Consider the following 26,940-nt stretch of genomic DNA (forward strand, 5'->3'; position numbering starts at 1 on the left):
ACATTGAATTAGCAATACTGATTGTGAGGGAAATACAGGGTTAGGTTCCTGTCAGCCTCTAGTCACAGTATTTTTTTCAGTTGATCAGTTCAGAACCTTGTTTTATGCGTTTCTGTTTAAAGACACCAATTTAATATATGTTTCATTAGCATTGAACTCACAGCCAATGGTACTATACCTCATGCATGAGCAAAGCTTATCTACCTTGTGTTTCTGGAAGACATGTCACAGCCTTCTTGTATTCAGGAACACTAGGTAGCATTTCAGTACGACACTTGGTGGTCATTTTAAACAGCAAAATTACCAACAAATAGCACAAACGTGCAAAAAAAAGAAAGTGGCACCAGGTAGACTGGGAAGAGGATGCTTGTTTACAGTATGAGAGCTGGAACAAGGCAGAGCATCATCTTGTGTACCATCAGTTGGGAGTGTGTGTGTAATGTGTACATTGGATAATTCAAATGTTTCATCGTTCTTCACATGTCTGTAAATTACATGAAAGCACTGGAGAATTGATTTTGGGGGTTACAAAAAATTTTACTCTGTTAATAATGAGAATTGACTGTATGTCCGTTTTTCCATCTCGTTTGACTGTCCTAACCCTAACCTTACTTATAGCTACCATCATTTCTTTCTCACTTAGACTGCTGCAATAGCTCTCCTTATTGTTCTCCATTCAGTCTGCTAAGTGAAGTCTGGTTCTCTCCAAACTGTATTCCGCAGTGTAGCTGGAGTATCACTTCTGAAATGTAAATCTGATCATTCCATTTACTCCCCATCTCTATGCCAAATGCCTTTCAGTAGCTTCCCATCGCTTTGAGAAGAAAGACTAAAGAGATTTTTAAAAATCCTACTAAGATCTACAAATCTTTTTAATCTTTCAACCCTTGCACGATACACAACTTCCATTCCAGTCTAGGTCAGATTACTTTGTTATAACATTGTCTTGTCTTTGTGACACATTCTTTTTCTTCATAGCATTTATCTCATGTATGTAAATACTCATGTAGTTTTTAAAAATCAGTATGCCTTTATTTGACTGTTAAGTAAGCTTGAAGATAGTAGGAACCAACCATATTTGCTTTGCCAGTCCTTGTGTCCATAGCACCTAGTACAGTACCTTATAAATAAAAGGTTTTCACTACATAGTAGTGAGTAAATACAGCCTTTCTCATCTTGACCTCAGCCTACATTTCCATTTTCCTGTTAGGTTTCTATTTCCTTATGACTCAGACACACTGAACTGCTCCTTAGTCCTTCACTCTGGGGTATTATGGTCCGTACCACCACCTCCATGCACACATATAAATTTAATATCCCAAACCAGCTTTCCCTGTGCAAACCCCTATTAATCTTTTGAGATCCAAACTAACCATCAGTTCTTTGATATGATCATTGCCAAACACCTTGAGTATTTTAAAAAATTTGCTTGAGATTTGTCCTTTACCTGTCTGTCAGCCTTGTTAGATGAAAAAGCTAAGAAGAAGGGACTGAGTCTGCATCATCACGGCCCTTGGTACTATTCCTAAAACATTACATGCTTAAGAGCCATTTTACAAATTGGCTTTTGAATCTGCCATGGACGGCTTTCAAACTGGTCAGACAACTTCCTTATAAGATTTATAGTGCAAATTTTTAAACAAATTAAGAGAAGGAAGAAATTCTCAGAACTTTCTGGCTTCAGAGTCACAATTAAAAAGTAACTCTTATAACCTCCTACTATCTCAATCTAGTTTTTTTGGTTTATAAAAATACTCTCTATTGCTAATTTTGCAGGTGCTCATTTCAACTTTTTAAAAATCTAACCGTTAAGTATAGATTTTTGAAAATTGATAGACTTCTTTGTTAGAATATAATCTCTCTTGAGGTTAGGAGCCAAGGCTTACTTACCTTTTATCTGTCTTTTGCTCATAGTCCAGCCTTTGTAGCATAACAGGCAGTGAATTAATAAATGGTAAATAAAGGAAGAAATCTGTACATCAGTAGAATTTCTTCAGAACCATAAAGTAACTTTTTTATGTTGGGATTATATGCTTTTTTTAAAATTTAAATTGATGCTCAGTGTGTTTTCTCTTCAACTAGATGACTAACATTTCAGGGGTCCTTAGAGATCCTAAGTAGTATGGTTATATTATGGATTTTATCTAAGCAAAACAGTTAAGGTACTTTCCATGCTTTGTGTGTAGAAGTGCCTGCATTAGCATTCTTTTCAGTTTTGTGGGTTTTATTTTTAAACTGTCTGGAATATTCTGTGGTTTTAATTTCATTTTGTCATCATATAAAATGGGGAGGAGCTTCCAGTTAGAACTGTTAATTTTAAAAAGGCACATGCTTAATTTATCTTATCAATTTGAACATATGCTTTTCTTTATAAGCAGTTTAACAAAACTTGATAAGAATTGTACTTGTGTGTAGTTTAAACTTTATCAAATCAGTATTAAATGAACATACTAGTTACTGGAGTTCACCTTAAAATTACAAGTAATGGATTGCTAAATTAGTAAGTTGTTCTGCCAATCCTTACTACATAGTTTATTGCCTACATTGCCAGACTATCAGCTGTTTATCATTTCAGCTCCAATAGTTGTGTTCTAAGATTGATTTAAATGTGGATTTTGACGTTTCTGTATGTAACATGACTGTTAAAGTTTTACCCAAACTGGATCTGGTTCAAATAGAAGAGAAAGGCATTAATTTAAGTAGCCGTTATTTTGGTTAGATTATTTCAATAGCTGGAGGGGAGCCAGGAATTCTAAGGAGAATTCATTTGGCTTTTAAACAGGTTTTGGAGCTTTATTTCGATGTAATTATCTAATATTCTAAGAAATTTATTTTTAAAATGAATTTTCTGGTGAGGTATATGAGAAAAAAATCTGAGAGAAAAAAATTATTTACCTTATTTTCATCTTCTGTTCATCCTTTTCATTTAAAGCTGAGATTAGACAGCTGATCATAATGGAGTTTTTGTCTGGCCTTCCTTTGGCAAAGGTTCTTAAGGAGTGGGGGCTGGATGTCAGGTGGAACAACTTTCTGGAATCACCTCTTCATCATTTTGAACGTACACCTGATACTGGTGGTGGGCTTTGGGGTGGAGGTGAGAATTTGCATTTGGGAAGTTACCAGTAATTTGTAATATGTGACCCCCAATCCAACACAAAATATTACACAGGAAGGTAATTCTTAATGTTAGTTAAAAGCTTCTTAGATATAATTCAAATCACATGCAGAGAAAAAGTAAAGAGGAGCTTTTCTTTTCCTAGATGCAGTGATGTAATTACAGTTGATCCCTAAATGATGGGTTTGAACACTGTGGGAATTTTTTTCAATAAAAATTGAAAAAAAAATTTCAATAAAAATACTATATGATCTATAGCAGGTTGAATTCACAAATGCAAAACTGCAGATATGGATGATGCTGGAAAGTTATACATGGATTTTTTTCAGGGGAGGTTCGTGACACCTCCAAAACCCCTGTGTTGTTCAGGGCCCAACTTAGAATGAAAGAGCATTCGCTGTAGGTCCTGTCAGTAAATTTGAAATCAAGACTAACCTGGGGAAAAATAGTTGTGGTCAATGATACCTTGTAAGAGTAGATCAGGACTTAGATATGAGTAATAGCATTGGGTTTGAAAACTATGATCTTTTTTATTAATGCTTAAAAAATTTCATTACCAACATATTTTAATTTTTTTGATAGGTTTATGGCTACAAATGATTTGATGACAGAACTGCAGAAAGATTCCATCAAGTTGGATGATGATAGCGAAAGGAAGGTAGTAAAAATGATTTTGAAGTTACTGGAAGATAAAAATGGAGAGGTACAGAATTTAGCTGTCAAATGGTAAGTTGTTTTTTGATTGCTTTTCACAGCTCCCATTTCCTTTTAAAAAACTCAGTGTAATAATTGGTAAATTATTATAATCTTGTAGTATGTTTTTCTGGAATTTTCCTTTAGAATATGTAAGTGATTGGTGATTGTTTAGTGTTTGTACTTGGTACATGAGACACATTTCCTTATATGTAGTTTCTGTATTGGCTAGATGTGGCCTTCATGTTATTTTAATTCTTTTGAAGTACATACAGGAAACTCCAGAAAAAGCAGTTCTCTTATTCATTTGGCCAGGCTTTTTAGCTAGGTTAAAAGGCCTACTTACTATCCATCTCTCTATTCCAGTGGGGGAGATATTTAAGAACCAATGACAAGGGAAGTAAAAAATAATGACAAGGAAAATAAAAGATAAGAAGACTTAATAAAGGATAGCAGCTGTAATTAAAACCATAATTAAATCAACATGGATGGTACAGTAGTTATAAAGAATCTTACCTAAAAATTGAGAATTCCAGTTATCTTTGTGTGTACAGTACATTGAGAGTATCTTGTTAGGCATGATATTGACAGTTGGACTCAGGATTAGTAATAAGGTACAGAATTTGAGTTTTTGGTAAATTGTATTAATGCATCTGTTTAATTTATGCATACCAAATATTAGAAGCCCTGAACAATTTACATACTAAGTTAATAGTATAATCTTTGGTTTCATATGAAAATTAGATTCTGAAATTTTATGTCATTTTGTATGGCATATAATGTTTGATATCAGCTTAAGTAAAGCATTGTCTTAGTACCTTTGTTGGATTTTCTTGTAAAGATTTGAAATTTATTTTAGGCTAAGGTTTTATGTACCTGCTGTAAAAAACAGGCAAAAGTGAGAAATCATTGGTCAGCTAGAATTTCTAGACTGGTAGTACAACTTTCTTTAACTTGGGACATTTGCAAGTTTAAAATAAAACAGGTCCTAAAGGAGTTGCTGAATAATGAAAGTGAGTCTGGTTTTACTTAAATCATTATTTTTCATTTTTTAATTCTTTCTTTTGCCATATGCTTGTTAATAAACAAAGTTGTTTTGTTCAAAATATATGCTGAACAATTGTCAGCCTTTAAGAATGATGATTGAAAGTAGGCTTTGTCCTAGAAAGAGGTACACAAAGCTTTATTCACTTAACTTTGAATCTTTACTTGTTAGGAATGTGACCTTTTGATCTTTCGATGATCTTTTATACTTAAAATTTAATGGGTGGAGAGGAAAGTGACATATATTCAGGAAAAATACGACAGGAATTAAGATATGAACAGAAGTAATATATTAGGAGATAAAACCCAAGAACTGATTCTTGGAGGAGGGAAAATCCCAACACAAATTATTCAGTAGCCTTATCAAGAAATTGGAAGATTTATTACAGAACTCATCACCTGAAAGAAACTCATGTCTAGACATCTTTCATACAAGTCTTTGAAACCTCAAAGGACAGATAATTCCAGTACAGATAGTTCTAGTACTATTTCAGAACATACGGTGTGAAAACTTCCAGTCTTTTATTTAAACCAAATGCTGATAATAAATCCTGACTATAGATAACACTAAAAAAAGAAAGCTATGGACCAGTTTCATTTAAATGTTCAAAATAAAGTCCAACAATATATTAAGTGTAACATACCTTGACCAAGTAAGGTTCATCCCAAGAATATAGGAGCAGTTTAATTTTATGTGCTTTATTAATATTTTTATTTCATCATGTTAATAGATCAGAGGAAAAAAACTATCTGGTTAGTTGTCAAGGCACTGATAAGATTCAACTTTGATTATTGATTTAAAAAAATCAGAAGTGAAACACCTTCCAAAAACCAGCATCATAATTAATGTGTCATTAGAGTGAAAAATAGGTCAAGGATGCTTTATGTCTCTCACTAAAGTAAATTCATCATATATTTCAGTAAAACATTTAGTAACAAGGAATCAATAAGGACCTTTTTTAAAAAAAGTATACAAACAGATACTCATACCTCAACCCAAAAGCCAGTAAATTACCAGCTACTGTCACCCTGAAGTTAGGAACAAGGATGTGTCTCTATCTCCATTACATTTTTTTTGAAGGTATTAGCTACTATAAGGCAAGGGAGGAAATTTTAGACACAAAAGAATTTTAAAAGATAGATGGAAAAACCAAGTCAATCGAGGAAAATAATTAATGTAAGTAATAATCCAGTGAAGGAACAGGCTATAAAATTAATGGAAAAATCAGTAGCTTTCACATAAGCAAATAATAACCAGTTGAAAGATATGGAAGCAAATGTCCATTTATTAAAGCAACAGAATGACAAAATGCCTAGGAATAAATGTAACAAGAAATGTTACAATGGTGACCTTGGGTGACGATATTGTATGGTTTAAGGTAAGGTTACAATTTTTTACAACTTACAGAAGGAAAACTTTAAAATACTCTTGACCAGTAACACACATGTACTTGGAAACGAATGTACTAGAACAAATGGAAAGACATCCCGTGTCTTTGGATAGGATAACTCAACAAGATTGTCAGTTCTCTTCCAGGTTAATTTAATGCTAACTTATTTCTAAAAATCAGTAAGTTTTTTCCCACAAGCTACACAAGTTGATTCTGTATTTTGGTGGGAGGGATAAGGGGGACAGATCTTTGCTCAGGATAGCCATGAAAACCCTGAAACTTGCTAGAGTTGGACGTTTTGGTTAGCCCTACAAGATAAGAAAACATACTAGCGTGCTTATCTAATCAAAGCAGTAAGATATTAAGGCATTAATAGAACAGTAGAGTAAAGTAGAATGGAAAGTATATGATGAAGATAGTGTCATTATGAGAAAAGTTGGACCTTTTTTTTGAAAAACTGGATAACCATTTGAAAAAGATAAAATTGTATCCTTACCTCACAACTTTCCTACTTAAGGTCAACCTTGTTCACCTTAAATTAGTTTTATGTTGGGTCTATTAGTGTTTCATTATTTTTTATTACTAATTAGTAATTGTTCAGTAGTTGCGTGTAATAGCACAATGATATTTTTCTAGGATTTGGTTACTGTGAAGATACAACGAACATTCTTGTATAAACTCTTCTCAGGACATGTGTCTTTATTTCTTATGGAAGAGTGAAATTGCTTTTGTCCATTTAGATTTTTAAGAAATTGTGAAATTGTTTCCCAAAGTATTTGTACCATTTTACATGAAAGTACCAGTTGTTCCACGTTATCATCAATAGTTGGTTACCACTCTGTAGTTCTAGCTGTTCCAGTCGGTGTATCGGTGTAGTTTTAATTTACATTTCCCTGATGACTAATGATGTCTAATGCTATTTTGTTTGTTTATTGGCCATTTATTTATTTAATGATCATGGGCATCCTTTTTTTTTTAAATCTTTTTTTTATTGAAGTATGTCAGTTTACAGTGTGTCAATTTCTGGTGTACAGCACAATGCTTCAGTCATATATGAATATACATATATTCATTTTCATATTCTTTTTCACCGTAAGCTACTACAAGATGTCAAATATAGTTCCCTGTGCTATACAGTATAAACTTGTTTATCTGTTTTATATGCACCAGTCAGTATCTGCAAATTTCGAACTCCCCCAGTTTATCCCTTTCCATCCCCTTCCCCTCTGGTAACCATAGATTTGTTTTCTATGTCTGTGAGTCTGTTTCTGTTTTGTGAATAAGTTCATTTGTCTTTTTTTTTTAGATTCCACATATGAGTGATAACGTATGGTATTTTTCTTTCTCTTTCTGGCTTACTTCACTTAGAATGAGATTCTCCAGGTCCATCCATGTTGCTGCAAATGACATCTTTTTTATGGCTGAGTAGTATTCCATTGTATAAATATACCACAACTTCTTTATCCAGTCATCTGTCAGTGGACATTTAGGTTGTTTCCATGTCTTGGCTGTTGTAAATAGTGCTGCTATGAACATTGGGGTGCAAGTTTCTTTTTGAATTAAGGTTCCCTCTGGGTGTATGCCCAGGAGTGGGATTGCTGGATCATATAGTAAATCTATTTTTAGTCTTTTGAGGAATCTCCATACTGTTTTCCACAATGGCTGCACCATACTACATTCCCACCAGCAGTGTAGGAGAGTTCCATTTCTCTATACACTCTCCAGCATTTATCGTTTGTGGACTTTTGAATGATGGCCATTCTGACTGGTGTGAGGTGACACCTCATTGTAGTTGTGATTTGCATTTCTCTTGATAAAGCAATATTGAGCATTTTTTCATGTGCCTATTGGCCATTTGTATGTCTTTATTGGAGAATTGCTTGTTTAGATCTTCTGTCCATTTTTGGATTGGGTTTTTCTTTTTCTTACTAAGTGTATGAATTGTTTATATATTCTGGAAATTAAGCCCTCGTAAGTCTCATCTTTTGCGAATATTTTCTCCCATTCCATAGGTTATATTTTTGTTTGGCTTATGGTTTCCTTTGCTGTGCAAAAGCTTCTAACTTTAATTAGGTCCTATTTGTTTATTTTTGCTTTTATTTCTGTTGATTGGGTAGACTGCCCTAGGAGAACATTGCTGAGATGTATGTCAGGTAATGTTTGCCTAGGTTTTCTTCTAGGAGATTTATTGTGTCTTGTCTTATGTTTAAGCCTTTAAGCCATTTTGAGTTTATTTCTGTGTATGGTGTGAGAGAGTATTCTAACTTAATTTTTTTGTGGACTTTTCCCAGTTTTTAAAATCAAGTTTGTCCTTTTGTTACCAAATTATAAGAGTTATAATATAATATATTCTGGATATAGGTCCTTTGACACTTTTTTTTTTTTTTAGACCTGATTTTTTCTTTTTTTAATTGAAGTATAGTCAGTTTACAATATATTAACTTCTGGTGTACAGCATAATGTTTCATACATATACATACTCCTTTTCATATTCTTTTTCATTATAGGTTACTACATGATATTGAATATAGTTCCTTGTGCTCTACAGTATAAACTTGTCTATTTTATATACAGTAGTAGTTAGTATTTGCAAATCTTGAACTCCCAGTTTATCCCTTCCACTCCCTTTCCCCCTGGTAACCATAAGTTTGATCTCTATGTCTATGAGTCTCTTTCTCTTTTATAAATAAGTTCATGTGTCTTTTTTTTTAGATTCTACATATTAAGTGATATCATATGATACATGTGTTTTATAGGGATTTTCTCCCAAATTGATAAGTTTTAAGTTTTTATTTTTAAATTTAGTTTAGTTTGATTTAATTTATAAATTAATTTCAACTTTCGTTTTATGGTTATTGCTTTCTGTGTTATAAGAAATCTTAGTTTAGGTTGCAAAGATTTTTTTTCCTGTGTTTTCCTCTAAAAGCTTTATAGTTTCAACTTTTACTTAGTCCTCTCTTCTATCTTGAATTAATTTTTATGGAGTAGGAATTGTTTTTTTTTCCCCCCATTTGGCTGTCCAGTTGTTGAAGCATCATTTATTGAAAACATTTTCCTTTCCCTACTGAATTGCTTTGGCATCTTTGTCAAAAATCAGTTGATTATAGAAGTGTGAGTCTATTTCTAGACTCTAATCTGCTCCACTGATATATTTGTCTGTTCTAATGCCAGTACCACACTATTCTATTAGCATAGCTCAAGCTTTTTCAGTCTTGTGGAGTTTTGGGGCCAGATAATTCTTTGCTGTGGGGAGCTATCCTGTGTATTTTATGTATTATTGGATATTGAGCAGTTTCTATTTTTGCCAGAAGCATTCCTTCATCCTCTAGTAGTGACAACCAGAAGTGTCTCCAGACATTGTTAAATGTCTGTTAAAGAGCAAAAATCACCCTTGGTTTAGAAACTCTGGTGTAGGCCTATAGAAGTCTGAAAATAAGGTAATGTAAGTTCTCTAGCTTCATTCTTTTTTTTCTACAAGTATTTTGATTTTTTAATTTCTGTTGCATTTCCATGTAAATTTCTTTTTAATAGACTCTTCTTTTAGAGCAGTGTCAGGTTCACAATTGAGTGGAAAATACAGAGTTCGCACATAGCCCTCCCCACTCACACATATACCCCCCCCACCCTGAACATCCCTCAATCAGTGTGGCATATTTGGTACAATCGATGAACTAACGTGGGCACATTATTATCAACCAAAATCAATAGTTTACATTAGGGTTCACTCTTAATGTTGTTCATTCTATGGGTTTTGACAAATGCATAATGACATGTAGCCACCACCATTGTATCCTACAGAAAATTTTCATTGCCCTAAAATCCCTTATGCTCCATCTATTCATTCCTCCCTCCCTCTCCCCAAACCCCTGGAAACCACTATCTTTTTATTGTTTCTGTAGCTGTGCCTTTTCCGGAATGTCATTTGGTTAGAATCGTACAGTTTGTAGCCTTTTCAGACTGGGTTCTTTCATTTAGTAATATGTCTTTTAAGTTTCTTCTATGTCTTTCATGGCTTGATAGATCTTTTTTTTTACTGTACATATAGTTTTTAATTTACATATATGTACTGTTCATTGTTTTTAAGAACGTTTAGAGCTTTAGCTTTTTGAACTTACATAGTTATCAAAGGAATAAAGCCAACCACAAAATAAGAATTAATTCAAAAAGATACATGCACCCTGATATTAACAGCAACATTATTTATAATTGCCAAGATATGGAAGCATCCTAAGTGCACATCAGTAGTTGAATAGATAATGGAGATGCAGCATATATACATATGTGATGGAATACAACTCACCCATAAGAAAGGATATTTTGCCATTTGCATTCCTTCATTCACTTTTTTTTTTCACTTCAGAAACCAGAATTTTATAACTGGCTGAGACATTTCCATTACATCAGAAACAACAAAATATCTAGAAACAAACTTAACCAAGGTTACCTATACTCTGAAAACCAAAATGACACAAAGAAATGGAAAGATTTCCTGTGCTCTTGGATTGGAAGAATCAACATTACCAAAATGGTCAGACTACCCAAAGCAATCCACTGATCCAGCACAACCCCCATCAAAATACTCACAACATTCCTCATAGAACTAGAACAGACAATTCCAAAATTTGTAAGGAACCACAAAACACCCTGAACAGCCAAAGCAATCTTTTGTAGGTCTCTCTTTTTTTTTTCTCTTTCTTCTTTTTGTTCTCTTTTCTTGTAGTTTGATGACTAGAAAAGTTCCTTTAACATTTGTTGTAAAGCTGGTTTGGTGGTGCTGAAATCTTGCAGCTTTTGTTTATCTGTGAAGCTTTTGATTTCTCTATCAAATCTGAACAAGAGCCTTGCTGGATAGAGTATTCCTGGTTGTAAGTTTCCCCTTTGCATCACTTTAAATATATTGTGCCACTCCCTTCTGGCCTGCAGAGTTTCTGCTGAAAAATCAGCTGATAAACTTATGGGAGTTCCCTTGTATGTTATTCGTCGCTTTTCTCTTGCTAATTTTAATATTTTCTCCTTATCCTTAATTGTTGTCAATTTAATGGCTGTGTGCCTTGGTGTATTCCTCTTTGGGTTGATTCTGTGTGGTACTCTCTGCGCTTCCAGGACTTGGGTAACTGTTTCCTTTCCCAAGTTGGGGAAGTTTTTGGCTATTATCTCTCCAAAAATTTTCTCAGGTCCTTTCTCCTCTTTCTTGACCCCTATAATGCAATATTAGAGCGCTTTATTTTGTCCCGGAGTTCTCTTAAACGATCTTCATTCCTTTTTATTCTTTTTTCAGTTCTGAAGTAGTGATTTCCACTAATCTGTCTTCTAGCTCACTGATCCGTTCTTCTGCGTCATTTAGTCTATTCTTGGTTCCTTCTAGTGTATTGTTCATTTCAGTGATTCTATTCTTCAACTCTGTTTGGGTATTCTTTATATTTTCCAACTCTTTGCTAAAAACTTCACTCTGTGCATCTGTACTCCTCTTGAGTTCTGTGAACATCTTGGCCATCATTAGTTTAAACTCTCAGATAAATTACCTATCTCCTCCTCACTTATTTCTTCTTCTGGGATTTTATCTTGTACCCTGGGAGATATTCCTTTGCTGCCTCATATCATCTTTCTGTATGTTTGTGGATTCCTTCCACAGGCTTTGGGATTATTGTTTTCTTATTTCTAGTATCTGCCCCAGTGGATGAAGCTGGACTAGAAGCTTGTGCAGGTTTCCTGGCAGGAGGAGCCAGTGCCTGCCCACTGCTGGATGAAGCTTGGTCCTGGACCTCTGGTGGGTAGGGCTGTGTCTAGAGGCCTTTGTGGCTTAGGAAGTCAGGTGATGGGTGTGGCTGTGTTCCCACCCTGTACATTGTTTGGCCTGAGGCTTCCCTACAGGTGGGGCTAGGACTTGGTGCTAATGATCCAATCAAGATGTCAGCTTCCAGGTAAGCTCCTGTAGATTAACACTCCCAAATGTCCGCCACCAGCTTTTATGTCCCCTGAGTGAGCTGTAGCTGTGCCCCACATCCCCAGGTGACCCTCCAAATCCAGCAGGCAGGTCTGGCCCAGGTTCCTATGAAATCATTGCTTCTACCCTTGGACCTGGTGCACATGAGTTTCCATGTATGCTTCCCAAGCGAATAGAGTCTCCATTTCCCCTAGTCCTGTGAGGCTCCCAGAGCCAAGCCCCCCCTGGCCTTCAAAACCAGTTGTCCTGGGGTCTCCTCTTCCCAATGCCGGGACCTGAGCTGCGGAGCCTCACATGGGGCTTAGAGCTCTCACTCCTGTGGGAGGGCCTCTGTGACTTAACAGATCTTCAGCTTGTGGGTCACTGACCGGGGAGGTAGGGGGTTGGTATGGGGCCCAATTATATCGTGAGCACGCCCTTCCTACCATCCTGCTGTGGTTCCTTCTTTGTTTCCAGTTGCAGATCTTTTTTGCTAGGTTCCAGTCTTTTTTTGATGGTTGTTTAGCATTCAGTTGTGGTTTTGTTGTAGTCCCAAGGAGCAGCGAGCTCATGGTCCTACAACTCCGCCATCTTGACCAGAACTCTCTGTAAATTTTAGATTCAGTTTGTTAATTTCTATTCTTAAAAATAAGCTTGCTCAAATTTGATTGAGATTGTGTTGAAGCTATAGAAATATTTAAAGAGAATCACATCTTAACAATACTGAATCTTTTAACCATGAGCCATAGTATCTCATTATTATTACAGTACTTTTTGTTGATTCCTTGGGATATTCTACCTGAACAATTGTCATCAGTGAATATCCCCTTCTTTTAATCCTGATTTTGGTAACTTGTGTTTTCTCTCTCTCCTTTTTCCCCTCAATTCATTCAATCAGGGATTTACCAACTTTACTAATTTTACCAAACAACTGACTTTAGGGTTTTTTAATTTTCCCTGTTTGTTGCTTTATTTCACTGAATTCTTCTCATTATTTTTCTTTCCACTCACTTTTGTCCTTCCTAATTCTTAAACATTTAAAGGTATATATTCTAAGTAAATTTTGGTATTTTCATTATTAGTTTGAAATATTTTTAATCTCTGTTGTGATTTTTCTTTGATCCATGGGTTATTTAGAAGCAGTTTTCAAATATTTCAGATTATGTGGATGTCTATGTTTTATTTTTATTTTTACCGGTTTCAAACTTAATTGTGTTATGGTCAGAGAACCATACTCTTAAGATTTCAGGAAGGTTTATTTTGTCTGTTTTGTCTACTTACTGAGATTTGTTTCATGTTCAGCATATAATAGGTCTTGGTGGATGTTCTGTGTACCTTTAAAAGTGTATTCTTTGGTAGTTGGGTATAGTGTATTATAAATGTCAGGTCAAGGTAGTTGATAGTGTTGTTCAGATTTATATATCCTTTGTGAATAGTGTATTATAAATGTCAATTAGGTCAAGGTAGTTGATAGTGTTGTTCAGATTTATATATCCTTTCTGATTTTTTTTCCTTCATATTAAATTACTGAGAGAGGAGTGTTAAAATTTCCAACTATAATTGTCAATTTATCTGTTTTTCTCTTTAATAATGTCAGTTTTTGCTCCATGTATTTTAAAGCTGTATGACTAGGTGCATACACATTTATAATTATTTCTTCCTGATTGATCTTTTTATGAATATAAAATATTTCTCTTTAAATACATCTTATCTTTAAGTATATTTTATGTTAATACAGCCACTCCAATTTTTTTAAGATTAGTGTTTGCATAGTGTATCTTTTTATATTACTTTCAGTTTAATCTGTGCTTTCATTGTTAAATTATGTGTCTTGTAGACAGCAGATAGTTGGGTTGCGCTTTTTTCTTTATCCTTTTTTTCAGTTTCATAATTTCTTCCTTTGATGGGAGTGGTTTTTAGTCCATTGATGTTTATTGTAAATATTGATATAGTTAGATTTAAGTGTGCCCTTATTTCCCTTTTGATGCTCGTTGTCTCATAAGTGTACAGTATAATTTCCCACAGGCCATATGACGTGTGGTATCACATTAGATTGAATGCAAAAGCAGATATGAAAATCCAGTTGTTTTCTTTTATACCCAAACATTAATTTGCAAAAATGTGGAACAGCTATTTTTTCCCTTTTTTGAGAATATAGCTGCATTATTTATGGTAATATGTGAGTTTATTATTGTTTAATTTTTAATGTAAACATTGATAGATAGAACCCACATATAAGAAAAATTCTTTGGGGTCTTCATTTTTTTTTTTTTAAGTGTGAAAGGGATTCTGAAACCAAAAAAGTTGGGAATCACTGTTTTATAAATTTAATTTTGATTTCCTCTGTTGACTTTTCAGATATATCTCTGCATTATTTTTAAAGTTGTCATGCTAGGCTAGGGATTATAAATTGCATCTTAAATTTATTACAGTCTATTAATATTGTACCACTTGATATAAATTATATAAACCTTGAAATAACATTTTTCCACTGCCTTCCTCCTGTCTTTGTGCTACTATTGGTTTTTATTTGTGAGTGTGTATCCATAATATAGTATTATTGATATTTTGAAGAAAAAAGTAGTCTTTTAAATGTAGCTTTTTTAGGCATATACACGTTTACCATCTCTTGTGATCTTTATTCCTTTCTGTAAATCTGGTTTAATTTTCCTTTAGCCTAAAGAACTTCCCTTGGCAATTTCTGTAGAATAGGTTTGGTGGTGATATATTCTCAGCTTTTACCCGAAATTGTCTTTAATTTATCTTCATTTTTAGAAAGTAATTTCGGGGGAAGGATATAGCTCAGTGGTAGAGCACGTGCTTAGCAGGCAGGAGGTTCTGAGTTCAATCCCCAGTACCTCTATCAAAAATAAAATAAAATATAAATAAATAAACCTAATTACTGCCCCTCCCCCAAATATAACAACAACAAAAAGTAATTTCACTAGATACGGAATTCTAGGTAGACATTTTTTCCCATATGTTTTTAGTTCCATCATTACCATGCATTCAAATTGTTGTTTTCTAAAATACAGTTTTAGAGATTTTGTAATTATTATCTGGAGAGTTGGAAGCTATTTTGCCATTACTGGAAGCTAGAAGTCTTTAAATTCAGTTTTGGAATTCTTTTTATTTTTCACTCCCAATTTTTATTGTTTCACATTAGACCTCTCTACATATATGTCATTACTATCATTTTGTTTTGTTTTTTATTGACATATAATTTACAGTATTGTGTTAGTTTCGGGTGTATAGCAGTGATTTGGTTATACATACATGTATGTATATATATCTGTATTCTCCTTTTTTATTCTTTTCTGTTATAATTTACTATAAGATATTGAATATAGTTCCCTGTGCTATACAGTAAATCCTTGTTTATCTGTTTTATATATGGTAGTATGTATCTGTTAATCTCTACTCCCAATTTATTCCTTCCCTGCTTCCCCTTTGGTAACCATGTTTGTCTTGTATGTCTGTGAGTCACTGTCATCATTTTGGATTGGGCTGTTCTTGGATTTCTCCAGCCTTTTCTGTTTATTTTTCTTCTTCTGTTACTTCCCCAATTTTCACTGCTTGCTGCTTCTCTGTAGTCAGGCAGGCAGTCAGCTGTTACTTATCAAGAATGTATATGTGAAACATTGATCTGAGCATTTATCAAACTAAGTTATTTTCATCATGTCACTTATGCTTGAGAAAATGCATTGGTCCCAATTTTACCATATCACATTTAAATTCATTGGCCTAACTTTAAAGATTCTTCATAAAGTCCCAGGTGCCTGCCTTTCATATTGTGTTTTTCATCTGCCTTTTGTATCCTGCAGTTCTTCTGACTTCTCATCTCTTTCAGTATGTATTCCACTCATTCTAGTCTATGATCTTTCCATTTGAAATGCTTTTTTTCTAACTATATCCCATCAAAGCCTAGTACCTAAAAATCTGTCTCTGAGGTGCAGTCTCCTGCCAGTAAATAGATACTAACATTGAATTTAACAGTTTTTTTTTTAATTGTGCGGAGTAGTGAATGCCTTCAGTTAATTTCCAGAGTATTTATGTGAGTTCCTTACCTCATCATGTGGATGGTAAATTTTTGGAGCTAGGGCCCATACTCTTGTTACTCAATACAGTATAGAATAAAATGGCTCCTCAATGAATACTCATGCAACCAAACATTATCTACTGTGTGCTAAATTCTATAGGAAGGACACAAAAGAAGGGCTTTTCTTTATCTTCAACCAGTGGGCCTACATGCAGTCTTACAATAACAGTATAAAATACTAGTAAGAAAGGCATAGACAAGCTGCTTTGGAAGCACAGAGTAGTTCTAACTTGTTTGCTTTTTGCAACCAATTACTTTACGTTTTTAAAATTTGAGCAGGAAAATAAAAGGAATATAAATTCTTTGGTTCATGAGTTGGAGTTGGTGATAGATGTTAGGAAGGAAAGGTTACATTGGCAAAGTGTGATACATTAGATGGAATTTCTGTTGGAGGTAAATCATAGGATCCTTGTTAGAAGTAGACTGCTAATTAGCCTTACTATTTTTTTAGCTTTTTTATTATTAAAAGGTGTTTTGTGTATTTGAAGGGTTTGCAGGGGGTGGAAGCATCTTGAATTTCATACTATGATGGAAATAAGTGGGAAAAAATGGAAACTGCAAGGAACTTATTAATCATACATTTTTGTACTCTTATTCATATACTATGATATAGGCATAATGTTTACTTTGTTGACAGTTACGAGGCAGAAAAGTTAATGTTTCTACTTGTCTAATTTTGTGTTTTTGTGTTTATCTAGATTTAAATTTTTTTTCTTTTTTATGTTACAGTCTTGGCCCTTTAGTGAGTAAAGTGAAAGAATACCAAGTAGAGACAATTGTAGATACCCTCTGCACTAACATGCTTTCTGATAAAGAACAGCTTCGAGATATTTCAAGTATTGGCCTTAAAACAGTAATTGGAGAACTTCCTCCAGCATCCAGTGGTAAGCAAGAGCACTTTTTTCTTCTATTTCCCTTTTACTAATGGAAGAATTTCTCTTCTGCCTTTTTCCCCCCCTTTCCCTGGCCAGGGAGGGAGAGAAGTATCTATCCTAAAAGATCTTTATAAGCATCCCTTTGAACAATTAAGAAAGAAAAGTCTGGAGTCTTATTTTTGCTTAAAAATAAATCAGTTTTTAGTTTTAAATGATTTATTTTGATTAAATTTAAGTGTCTCTCAGGAATAGCAGTTCTGAAGGATTTTTATGTTGGAGCAAGGTTTTATATTGTTGTATGTACTGCGACTGCAGGATAGAGTTAAGCCAACCTATATAGTGAAGGAAAAAATAACCAAAATCATGAGTTATTTCTGATTAGCTTTCTATTGTCAGTATTAATTTTGCTTTGCATTAGAATTTATGATGTAAAACTTAACGCCATTAAGACAGCTGTGAAGTAGTTCAACTTACTAGAATCTTTAATTAAGGCTGAGCCTTTTACAGCTACTTGGTAATTTAAAAAAATTAAAACTACAATTAATGAATTTGTCAAGTTGTTAGCTTTTGGCCTCTGACAGAAATGTGTCGGAAATGTAAATTTTAGAATTGGTCTTGACTACTAAGCTGCTGGCTAAAATTATCAGGCTAAAAGTTACTGTCTCATCTTGGAAAGATGTAGATTGGTAATAATGTAGTCTTAGTATGTAGTTTTTGTTTACTTAATATTTATTCATCGTTCACTGTGCTAGCTATCATGCTAGATGGTGCATGTGTATTTTTTCAGTTTGTCTAAATGTCAGCTATATGGGACGTCTTAACGATGTAGATTGTTGATAAGGGAACTGAAATTCAGAGAGATTAGGTCAGTTCACTCCAAGTTTTGATTACCTGATTAGGTGAATATTCATATCCATTATCTTTTAATCCAAAGCTGATTTTTTCCCCCAATGTATCATGCCAGTGTTACTTTACCGTACTAATTCATTATTTCAGATATATTTTACCAACTCTGAAGTATATTATTTATAGGTATATTAGCTATATTGATACTTTCCTTATTTTTTTCCTTTCATTGAAACATGTTTGTTTTTAGCTGATTTCTGGTTCTAACAAGAATTTTTTTAACCAAGCAGATTTTTACTTTCATAGTTCCTTGTTCCTTTTTTCCTCTTACTTGTCAGTAACAACACTAATCTACTTTAAAATAGTAATAACCTTGGTTTATGAGTCCCTGGGAATAACATTTCTACTTTATTTGGATTGGAAAGGATCTTACTAGAAGTTAGAGCTACTTTTTTTTTTCCAAAGAAACCATGTTAGTTGTTGGAGCTCAGAATATATTTGGTTTTTAATTCACTGAAATTTAAACTAGGTTAATAGTAGAGAGGACTGCAGTAGAGGAAAATGTCATTGCTGCTTTCCAATCTAGAGATGTTAACACTTCAGCTACTGTCAGCTCCATAGCAGGCATTCGTGCCAGTCCTTAGATATAGTTGTCCAATAGAGTTTACTGAATCGATACTGTTTTCCCTGTGTGGTGTACTCTTGCATTTATTACCTCTGATTCTTGTTCATGTCTAATATTTTATTGAAAAACAACCTGTTTTGAAACACATATTCTTCTCATATAGATCTCTTCAGTCAGTCTCAAAATCAAGTTTAGAGTTGTTGAGTATTTGGTAATTATAATGAATATAAAATGGAATTCAGCATACTTGCCTTGAAATCATCATTGGTTTCTTATTCATGTATGTAGGCTCTGCATTAGCTGCTAATGTATGTAAAAAGATTACTGGGCGTCTTACCAGTGCAATAGCAAAGCAGGAAGATGTCTCTGTTCAGCTAGAAGCCTTGGATATTATGGCTGATATGTTGAGCAGGTAAACATGAGTGTTATTTATATTACTTGTAATACAAATATTTATACATTTATTAATAACCTTTTCTGATAAACTGATAAATAATAAAACTTGGTCTAAATTTATTCATATTTAAATTGTCTGTTTTACAAATGTGTTTGGTTAGAAGTAAGGAGAGAAATAAGCTAATTATATTTGTCATGTAATATTGCATAGTGAGTAAATTTTTGTAGTTTTGAAAAATAAGATGATCTGTGATTTAAATATTTCAGCAGTTTTTATATTTTGTTTTACTGTTTTGTATTCTTGAATACAATGATGTGCTTGGATAAGGAAATGTGCCAGTAGGAGTAGCAAGTTTTCCAGTTAAAAGAATGCTGGTATACTTCAGCAACCATATTTTTAAAGCATGTGTTGGGAGGAAGGAGCTTCGCTTTATATATTTGTTGCTTTTCTACTTTCCTCTGGAAAGATAGAAAGATTTAAGGAACTCCTGGGGGAAATAACCTTAAAAGGCCTGTCAGTTTGTCGCTGATTCTTGTAATTGTTACACATCATCATTATTTGTCTGTTATTTGTGGCTAGTTCACGTGAACTTGGAAGAAATCAAGTGCCTTCATGTGGTACAAATTTATGGTAAAAGTGAAGAGCTATCATCTTGGCACACAACGAACTTATACTTCTCTATAGGAGATAAGAATGCAAATGACTATAAGGCAGAGTTAGACTAAATACTAATGAGTATAGTATGTTTTGGGGTATAAACTGTGAAAGGATCTAAGAAAGCTTGTTATGGAAAGAGTGGCATTTGAATTTAGTTTTGAAAGTCGGTAGGGCACAGGTATATGTGCTCAAGCATAAATATATCAGAATATGTAAGTAGTCTTGGGAGTTGGAAAACACTGTATTCTAGTTTTCCTGAATATAGAATGAAAAGTAGTATGAGATCATCCTGATAGATTGGCATCATGTGGAGGAAGGTGAGGAATTTATACTTAATTTGATAAGAAGTGAAAATTCAGTTAGACCTTTTGTCCTATGTGTGACTTGATCACTGGCACCGTCCTGCCATAGGACACAGATGTTTGATGCTATTGACTCACTGAACTGCACGTCTGAAATGATTTGGAAGAGAGGGTTGGGTCAGCAAGATCATTGGAACTTTGTAGATATGTAGAGGAAAGACATTAGGGAGAAGGAGTAGTCAAGAGATGGTCAGAGGCCAGACATTTCAGTCATACTTGGACAGATTGAATTTATTTGTTTTCTTTTTATTTTATCTTAAGGCAAGGAGGACTTCTTGTTAATTTCCATCCTTCAATTCTGACCTGTCTGCTCCCCCAGTTGACCAGCCCTAGACTTGCAGTGAGGAAAAGAACCATTATTGCTCTTGGCCATCTGGTTATGAGCTGTGGAAATATAGTTTTTGTAGATCTTATTGAACATCTATTGTCAGAGTTGTCCAAAAATGATTCCATGTCAACAACAAGAACCTACATACAGTGTATTGCCGCTATTAGTAGGCAAGCTGGTCATAGAATAGGTAAGAAATGTTCAAATATTTTAAAGTTTTCTTTAATTTAAAAAATATTAATGAATGTTTTTAAGAACCAATGTGCTTTTCTTAGGTGAATACCTTGAGAAGATAATTCCTTTGGTGGTAAAATTTTGTAATGTAGATGACGATGAATTAAGAGAGTACTGCATTCAAGCCTTTGAATCATTTGTGAGAAGGCAAGTTTTTAAGATCTCTATTTTTCAAATAAAAATTTTTGTTAAGATTAGAATAATAAGATCTAAATTAGATGGAAGAGGAGAAATGAGTTATTTATTGACAGCTGGGATTGAGTTTTGGATTTCAAATGTGTTACAATTAGGTTTTTAATTAAACAGTAACTGATAACCAGTACAGTTATTTGAAGTGAATATCATCTTTATTTTAAGATAGTCCTTACATTTATTTTGAAATGTTTCCTTCTCATTGTTAGGGCTTTACTTTAAGAACTTGGGAAAGGTATTTATAATTGTCTTTTAGTTTAATTTAATGATGTAGTCTCTATCTTGAGAGAGTAGCAGGATTAAGTTAATTATCTAGCCAGAAATATATAAGTGAGTTTCATCTCTCTTCAGCAGTTTTTGAGCTCTGTTACATCCATTTTACTAGGGCACTGATTCTCAATTTGGAAACCCCAGTTCTAATAATAAAAACTACATTTATGTAAGAGAAGCCATGCTGGCCAAGTAATGAGTCTTTTTGCTTGTACTAGAATTGACAGTAGTAGTAGTACAGTGTCCTGAGACTTCATTGTTGTTGCTTGCAGTATTAGTAAATAGTTTTTCACTGTTTGCCACTCATGGCTTTTGGCAAATAGCTTTATAGTCATATGAGATTGTTAAGATCAGAAATTGTGGGGATTCATTTCTGTCCTTTTAATTGAGAAACACAAATTATTCCTTTATTGTTGGTCATTTATTATAATAATGTTCTGTCCTTACAACATACAGCTAGAAGACCATGCCTAGAGGAATGTGCATGGCATTTTCACAAATAATCCTAGTTACTGAAGGGCAAGTTCATGTGGGCTTGGTCTTTTAGTCATGTTGAGAAGATAGAGCATATACAGATTTCTGTCTGTATGACCCCATACTAACCATGACATACTATTTATTATAAGAATCATCCTAATTTCAGAGATGTTAAAATGGAGGGGGGATTCATCTTAAAACTGATTAAATAAGAGTAATTTGAAAAGTAAATCTTTTAAAACATGGAGTCAGTGGGAGGGAAGGATGAAGGGTCATTGGTGTTGAAAAGGCTGGAGACCACTTTCCAATGTTCAAGGGAAGAAAAAAATCTGGTAATAAAGCAAAATGTGACAGATACTGACTCAATGAGAAAAATACAGTTATTCAAGGCAGCTTTTGTTTTTTTTCCCTCAGATGTCCTAAAGAAGTATATCCTCATGTTTCTACCATTATAAATATATGTCTTAAATATCTTACCTATGATCCAAATTATAATTATGATGATGAAGATGAAGATGAAAATGCCATGGATGCAGATGGTGGTGATGATGATGACCAAGGTATTTCAAATTAAGTAGAAGGAATTTGTTAAATTTTCATGAAAGACCCAGTGTTACAGATGGAGATGATTCTTAACCCCAGATTGTTCCATTTGTTTGTTTATAATAGTGAAAATAGAAAAGACCTCAATATTTGACAGTAGCAGATTGATTAAATTATGGGACATGTATTGAACTGCTATGCAAAATTTTCAAAATCATGTTCTAGAAAAATATTTGTTAAAGCGGTTAATAAGTTGAGTGGAAAGTGGGTAACAAAAAGTACTCTGCCCCAGTTTTATTTTTCTAAATATGCTGAAAAAATGTTACTAGTGTTTTTCTCTTGGCTAGCAATTATAAGTGATTTTTGTTCTTTATTCAGATTTTCTACAGTGTTTTTTGTGAGGAGGGAAATGAATGCTATTTTAAAAATTATATTGATAGATAACATTCATAGCAGTTTGGTTGGTTTTATACATAGTTGCTTTAATGAAAAATCCTAAATATTGTTTGAGGCTTCATTTAACTTTCATGAATAATCTGAACATTTCTGAGGCTCCTGAGATTGACATCATTGTGCTGTGATTTGATTGTGGTATTTACTCTGGAAAGAAATAGCACTTCAAGGACACAGGGTTGCTCATGTTCAGTTGTTTCTGCTGGTATTGAAAGAATCATAATAGAAATGTTTAAGTGGGTAAGTGACTGGGTTTATGGCTTGGTCAATTTCCTGTTAATTTTCTTATACTTTTTAGTTTGATTCCATAAATAAATTTATGTAATGACTTTTGAAGTCTGTAATTTCATCCATCTTTAAAAAAAAAAGTACAAATAATCTTGGACTGTAGCAGATACTGCCTAATTTCTCTACACTACAACAGAACTGAAAAGAATGATAGCTCTCCAGCCCCTTTCTTCCTCTTTTCTCTTGAATTGTCTTCCAGTGATGGAGAAGATTGCCAGTGACCTCAAATGTTTGACTCTGCCTGTTACTTAGTCTCAGCAGCATTTCTTTAACTTCCAGGATACCATGCTCTCCTGGTTTTAGCCCTGTATTTGTGATTACTCCCTCTCAGTCTCCATGCTGGTTCTTCATCACCCTGACCACTTAGCTTTGGAGTATTTCCAGGGTCAGTCCTTGGACTTCTCTGTTATACTCTTAGATTCCTGTTGATCTCATCTCGTTTCTTGGCTTTCATCATATCAGTATGCTGAAAACCCAAACTTTATCTTTACCCTAGATCTTCCCTGTGAATTCCAGGTTCATATATGTAACTGCTTAATTGATTTACTGCTTAGATGTCTAAAATAGCTTCTCCCCACCCTTCCCCCATTGCCTGCCTAACCTGTTTCTTCTTTAGACTTTTCCATCTCAGAATGGCATCTCCATTTTTCTTAGTTTCTCAGGCCAAAAACTTTGGGGTTATACCTGATCACTTTCTCTCACACACCCCTCCTCATACAGTCTCCCATCTCAGGGCTTTCCCCTTACATCATATCTCTCCTTTTGTAGCATTTTAATTTTCTTCCATTATACCTAATCATTTTCTGACACATTGTAGTTATTTATGATCTGCTACGGTGGAAGCTTCATGAAGGCAGAAATTTTAATTTTAGTCTTTTTTATTAATTGCTTTATCCAAGTGCCTAGGACAGTGCTTGACACACATTAGACACTCAATAAATGTGTTATATTGATAAAGGGAAACATTAGCTTATAACAGGAGTATCCTTTGAAAAAGGCATTAGCATTTTATGTTCCACGTTTTTTGATTGTTGGTTTTTAGTGTGGTAAGTACTGATCTTGAATAATAAACCAAGTCCTTCAGCTGCTTTATCAGTTACATGGATTATACCTAATAAATATCTTTGTAGCGGTGTTATTGTAACTTATAAAACCAACATAATTTCAGTGATTAGGCTATTAACCTTTTTCAGTAAAGTGTATTTCTGTAAAGTATTTCTCATAGTTGGGTTGCCACTGGAAATTTTTCATTTGTTTTTAAATAGTCCATTTTGATACTACCCTGTAATTTTTCTTCATATAAGTATTGATGAATAAATCAAATGCCTTGGGTTCATGGAAAATCCAACCAAATATGCTGAAGTGCTAAGATGAAATTAAGTAATAAAGCTTTTGGAGATTGGAAAATTTTATCATATAGCGTAGATTTTTCCAAGACATGGTTACATTTAGCTGTCATTAAGCTAACTGGAATATAAGCCAATGAAGAGACATCATCTTTTTTCCCCCAGTGAGGAATCATTTCAGGGGTATAGTCTTATATCTAAGAATAACAGAGTTTATTGTCAGTAATTTTAGACTGTCCTGAGAACTGTTAATATGTAGGCCATCCTCCTGATTTTGTTGACCCAACTGATTCAGCCTGATAGTATCGGAAGGAAATAATTTTCAGAGATTTCACGCATACACACATTAGCAAGTATACATAAGTGAGATGGAATTGTTGATGCTTATACTGGGAATATTGTTTTCATGTTTTACAGGAGTTTAGAGAAGCTAGTGCTCTGTTGTTATGTGGGTAGAATTTTCTTGTTATAATTGAGAAGGTTTAGTTTCTTTAAACTGTAATAAGATCATACCTTAAAAGGTTGAAAATATGCATCAACAAATTTAGTGAACAATCTGTGGTCACAAAGAAAGCTGATGTCAGGATTCTTTTTCTCCCTCTGGAAAATTAGTTTCACAGCATGACCTGGGATTGGTCATCATTCCTTTCATTACATCATTTTTACCACAAATCTGTTTTATGGTTAATCTTACAAGCTCCCCAGTTTGATTTTCCTAGTGTCAAGTGGGTCTTTTGAATTGAACTTCTATTCATATTATTTAAAAAGACTAGGACATTTATGATTTTATAAATACTTATATTGAAGTTTAATGTATGAATTAATGATTTTAAAGAATTAATAAGCAGCTCATTACCTATAAATGTGAAAATGTTTAACAAATAAACAGTATGATCATTTTTCTTTAGAGGTTTATTTATGTGTAAATTTATGTGAGTAAACTCTACCTCTGGTTTAAGTATTAATTCATAACTCTACCTCTGGTTTAAGTATTAATTCTTTTCAAACTTATCTGTTGCTGTTTATCTTAGTGAAAAGTTGGAAAACCGTCTTAGTTTATGAATATCAATTCACTTTCTATATTAAACAATAAACTTTTCTTATGATTATTAGCATGTTAACATTAAAACTTCTCTTTAGGGAGTGATGATGAATACAGTGACGATGATGACATGAGCTGGAAAGTAAGACGTGCAGCTGCTAAGTGCTTGGATGCCGTGGTTAGCACAAGGCATGAAATGCTTCCAGAATTCTACAAGACCGTCTCTCCTGCACTGATATCCAGATTTAAAGAGCGTGAAGAGAACGTAAAGGCAGATGTTTTTCATGCATACCTTTCTCTTTTGAAGCAAACTCGTCCTGTGCAAAGTTGGCTGTGTGACCCTGACGCAATGGAACAGGGAGAAACACCTTTAACAATGCTTCAGAGTCAGGTCAGTTTAAAAGTGTGGTTTTGAAAATCATGATAATAAATTTCATCTTTTAAAATGGCATTTTTATATAGAAATATGAGTTCCAGAATAGCTTTAGAGAAACAGAGTTCTGGGATATGTTTGTATAGTCATTTATGGATGTTCATATTCTATTACTTATATAAATCTGATTATTTTCTTGATTTTTCTGGCTAAACAACATTAGCTTTAAGAGTTAGTAATCTTTATCTTTGATATTAATGGAGAAGTCTTAGGGCTGTGGAATCAGACTAGTTGTGTTTATAGTTTCCTTCCCTCCTAATTTAGCTGTGTGATCTTGGACAAGTAATTTAGACATTTCATTAAGCTTCACTTTTCTCATTTGTAATCAGGGTTTACTTAGAACTGTCTACCCAAGGTAGAGATGAGATGATCTATGTAAACATACAATGAAGTGCCTACTACAGAGTATTTATTATATATGCCAGTTCTCATTAATAAAACACTTAGTTTTTCACTTCAGGACATCTTTTCTAAGATCCTAAACATTAGAGCTGTATAGCCCCCATTTATTGAATAGTTGATACATGCTGGACATTTTCCTATCTTATATGTAATCTCTACAGCAGCCCTAGGGGGTGGGTACCTGTTTGTCCATTTTTATAGATCACAAAACAGTTCTTGAGAGGGACTGAACCAGGGGAGGGTATGTACATGTCATATCTATCTTGTTTTCAAGTAGTAAAAATTTTAAAAGTTTGTGGTGAACTTAAAGGTGAACACTTAAGATTAATTGTAGAAAAAAAAAGTGTATGGAGGACATAAGCAATTGAATAAGTATGTAGAAGGCAGGTAAAAATCACGAAATTTTGATGATGCTGTGATGAATTCACTAGATAGATATTTTCCTTTGCCTTTAGTTCTCACATCATTGTTCAATATGGTATATGTTTCTGTGACCTGACATCCATAAGATTTATTAGTAAATACCCTATTTAGGTTTTGCTGACTAATAAAACATTAGAAAGTTTAGAAGCAGATGTCTGGGTCATATTCTTGCTGCTTGTAACTGCATTTGAAGTGAGGTTGATTTCATTGCAACAGCAAACAAGCAAAAACAAGGACCCATTTAATAGTTTCTTTTCCATAATTTTTTGCCTTTAATTGCCTGTATGTGCTACTTGGGTTCCAAAAAGCCATTTATAAATTATTGCTCCTAAAGTTTCAGTTGAAAATTTTTATTTAGATTTCTATTTAGTCTTAATACATTTCCTAATTTAAATTAATCAAGGGAGACTGTTTTTGTTGCTCAGTAGAAAGCTAATGATAGCATTTATTTTCTTACTACAATCAAGCAAATATAGTTACAA

At 33.7% G+C, this 26,940-nt stretch overlaps 1 protein-coding gene across 1 annotated transcript in view; it reads left to right on the forward strand.

The window, feature by feature from the left end:
* CAND1 (cullin associated and neddylation dissociated 1) overlaps positions 1-26,940 on the forward strand; it is a 46,472-nt gene that overhangs the window by 6,618 nt on the left and 12,914 nt on the right. Inside the window, exons 2-8 of the mRNA XM_010970502.3 lie at positions 3,698-3,841; positions 16,995-17,149; positions 18,900-19,023; positions 20,289-20,545; positions 20,631-20,736; positions 21,943-22,088; positions 25,299-25,591. Of these exons, the coding sequence (XP_010968804.1) occupies positions 3,698-3,841; positions 16,995-17,149; positions 18,900-19,023; positions 20,289-20,545; positions 20,631-20,736; positions 21,943-22,088; positions 25,299-25,591 (1,225 nt within the window). The remainder of the gene's footprint in view (positions 1-3,697; positions 3,842-16,994; positions 17,150-18,899; positions 19,024-20,288; positions 20,546-20,630; positions 20,737-21,942; positions 22,089-25,298; positions 25,592-26,940) is intronic.

This window comes from Camelus bactrianus, chromosome 12 (genome assembly GCF_048773025.1).
Source record: "Camelus bactrianus isolate YW-2024 breed Bactrian camel chromosome 12, ASM4877302v1, whole genome shotgun sequence".
NCBI lineage: Eukaryota > Metazoa > Chordata > Mammalia > Artiodactyla > Camelidae > Camelus > Camelus bactrianus.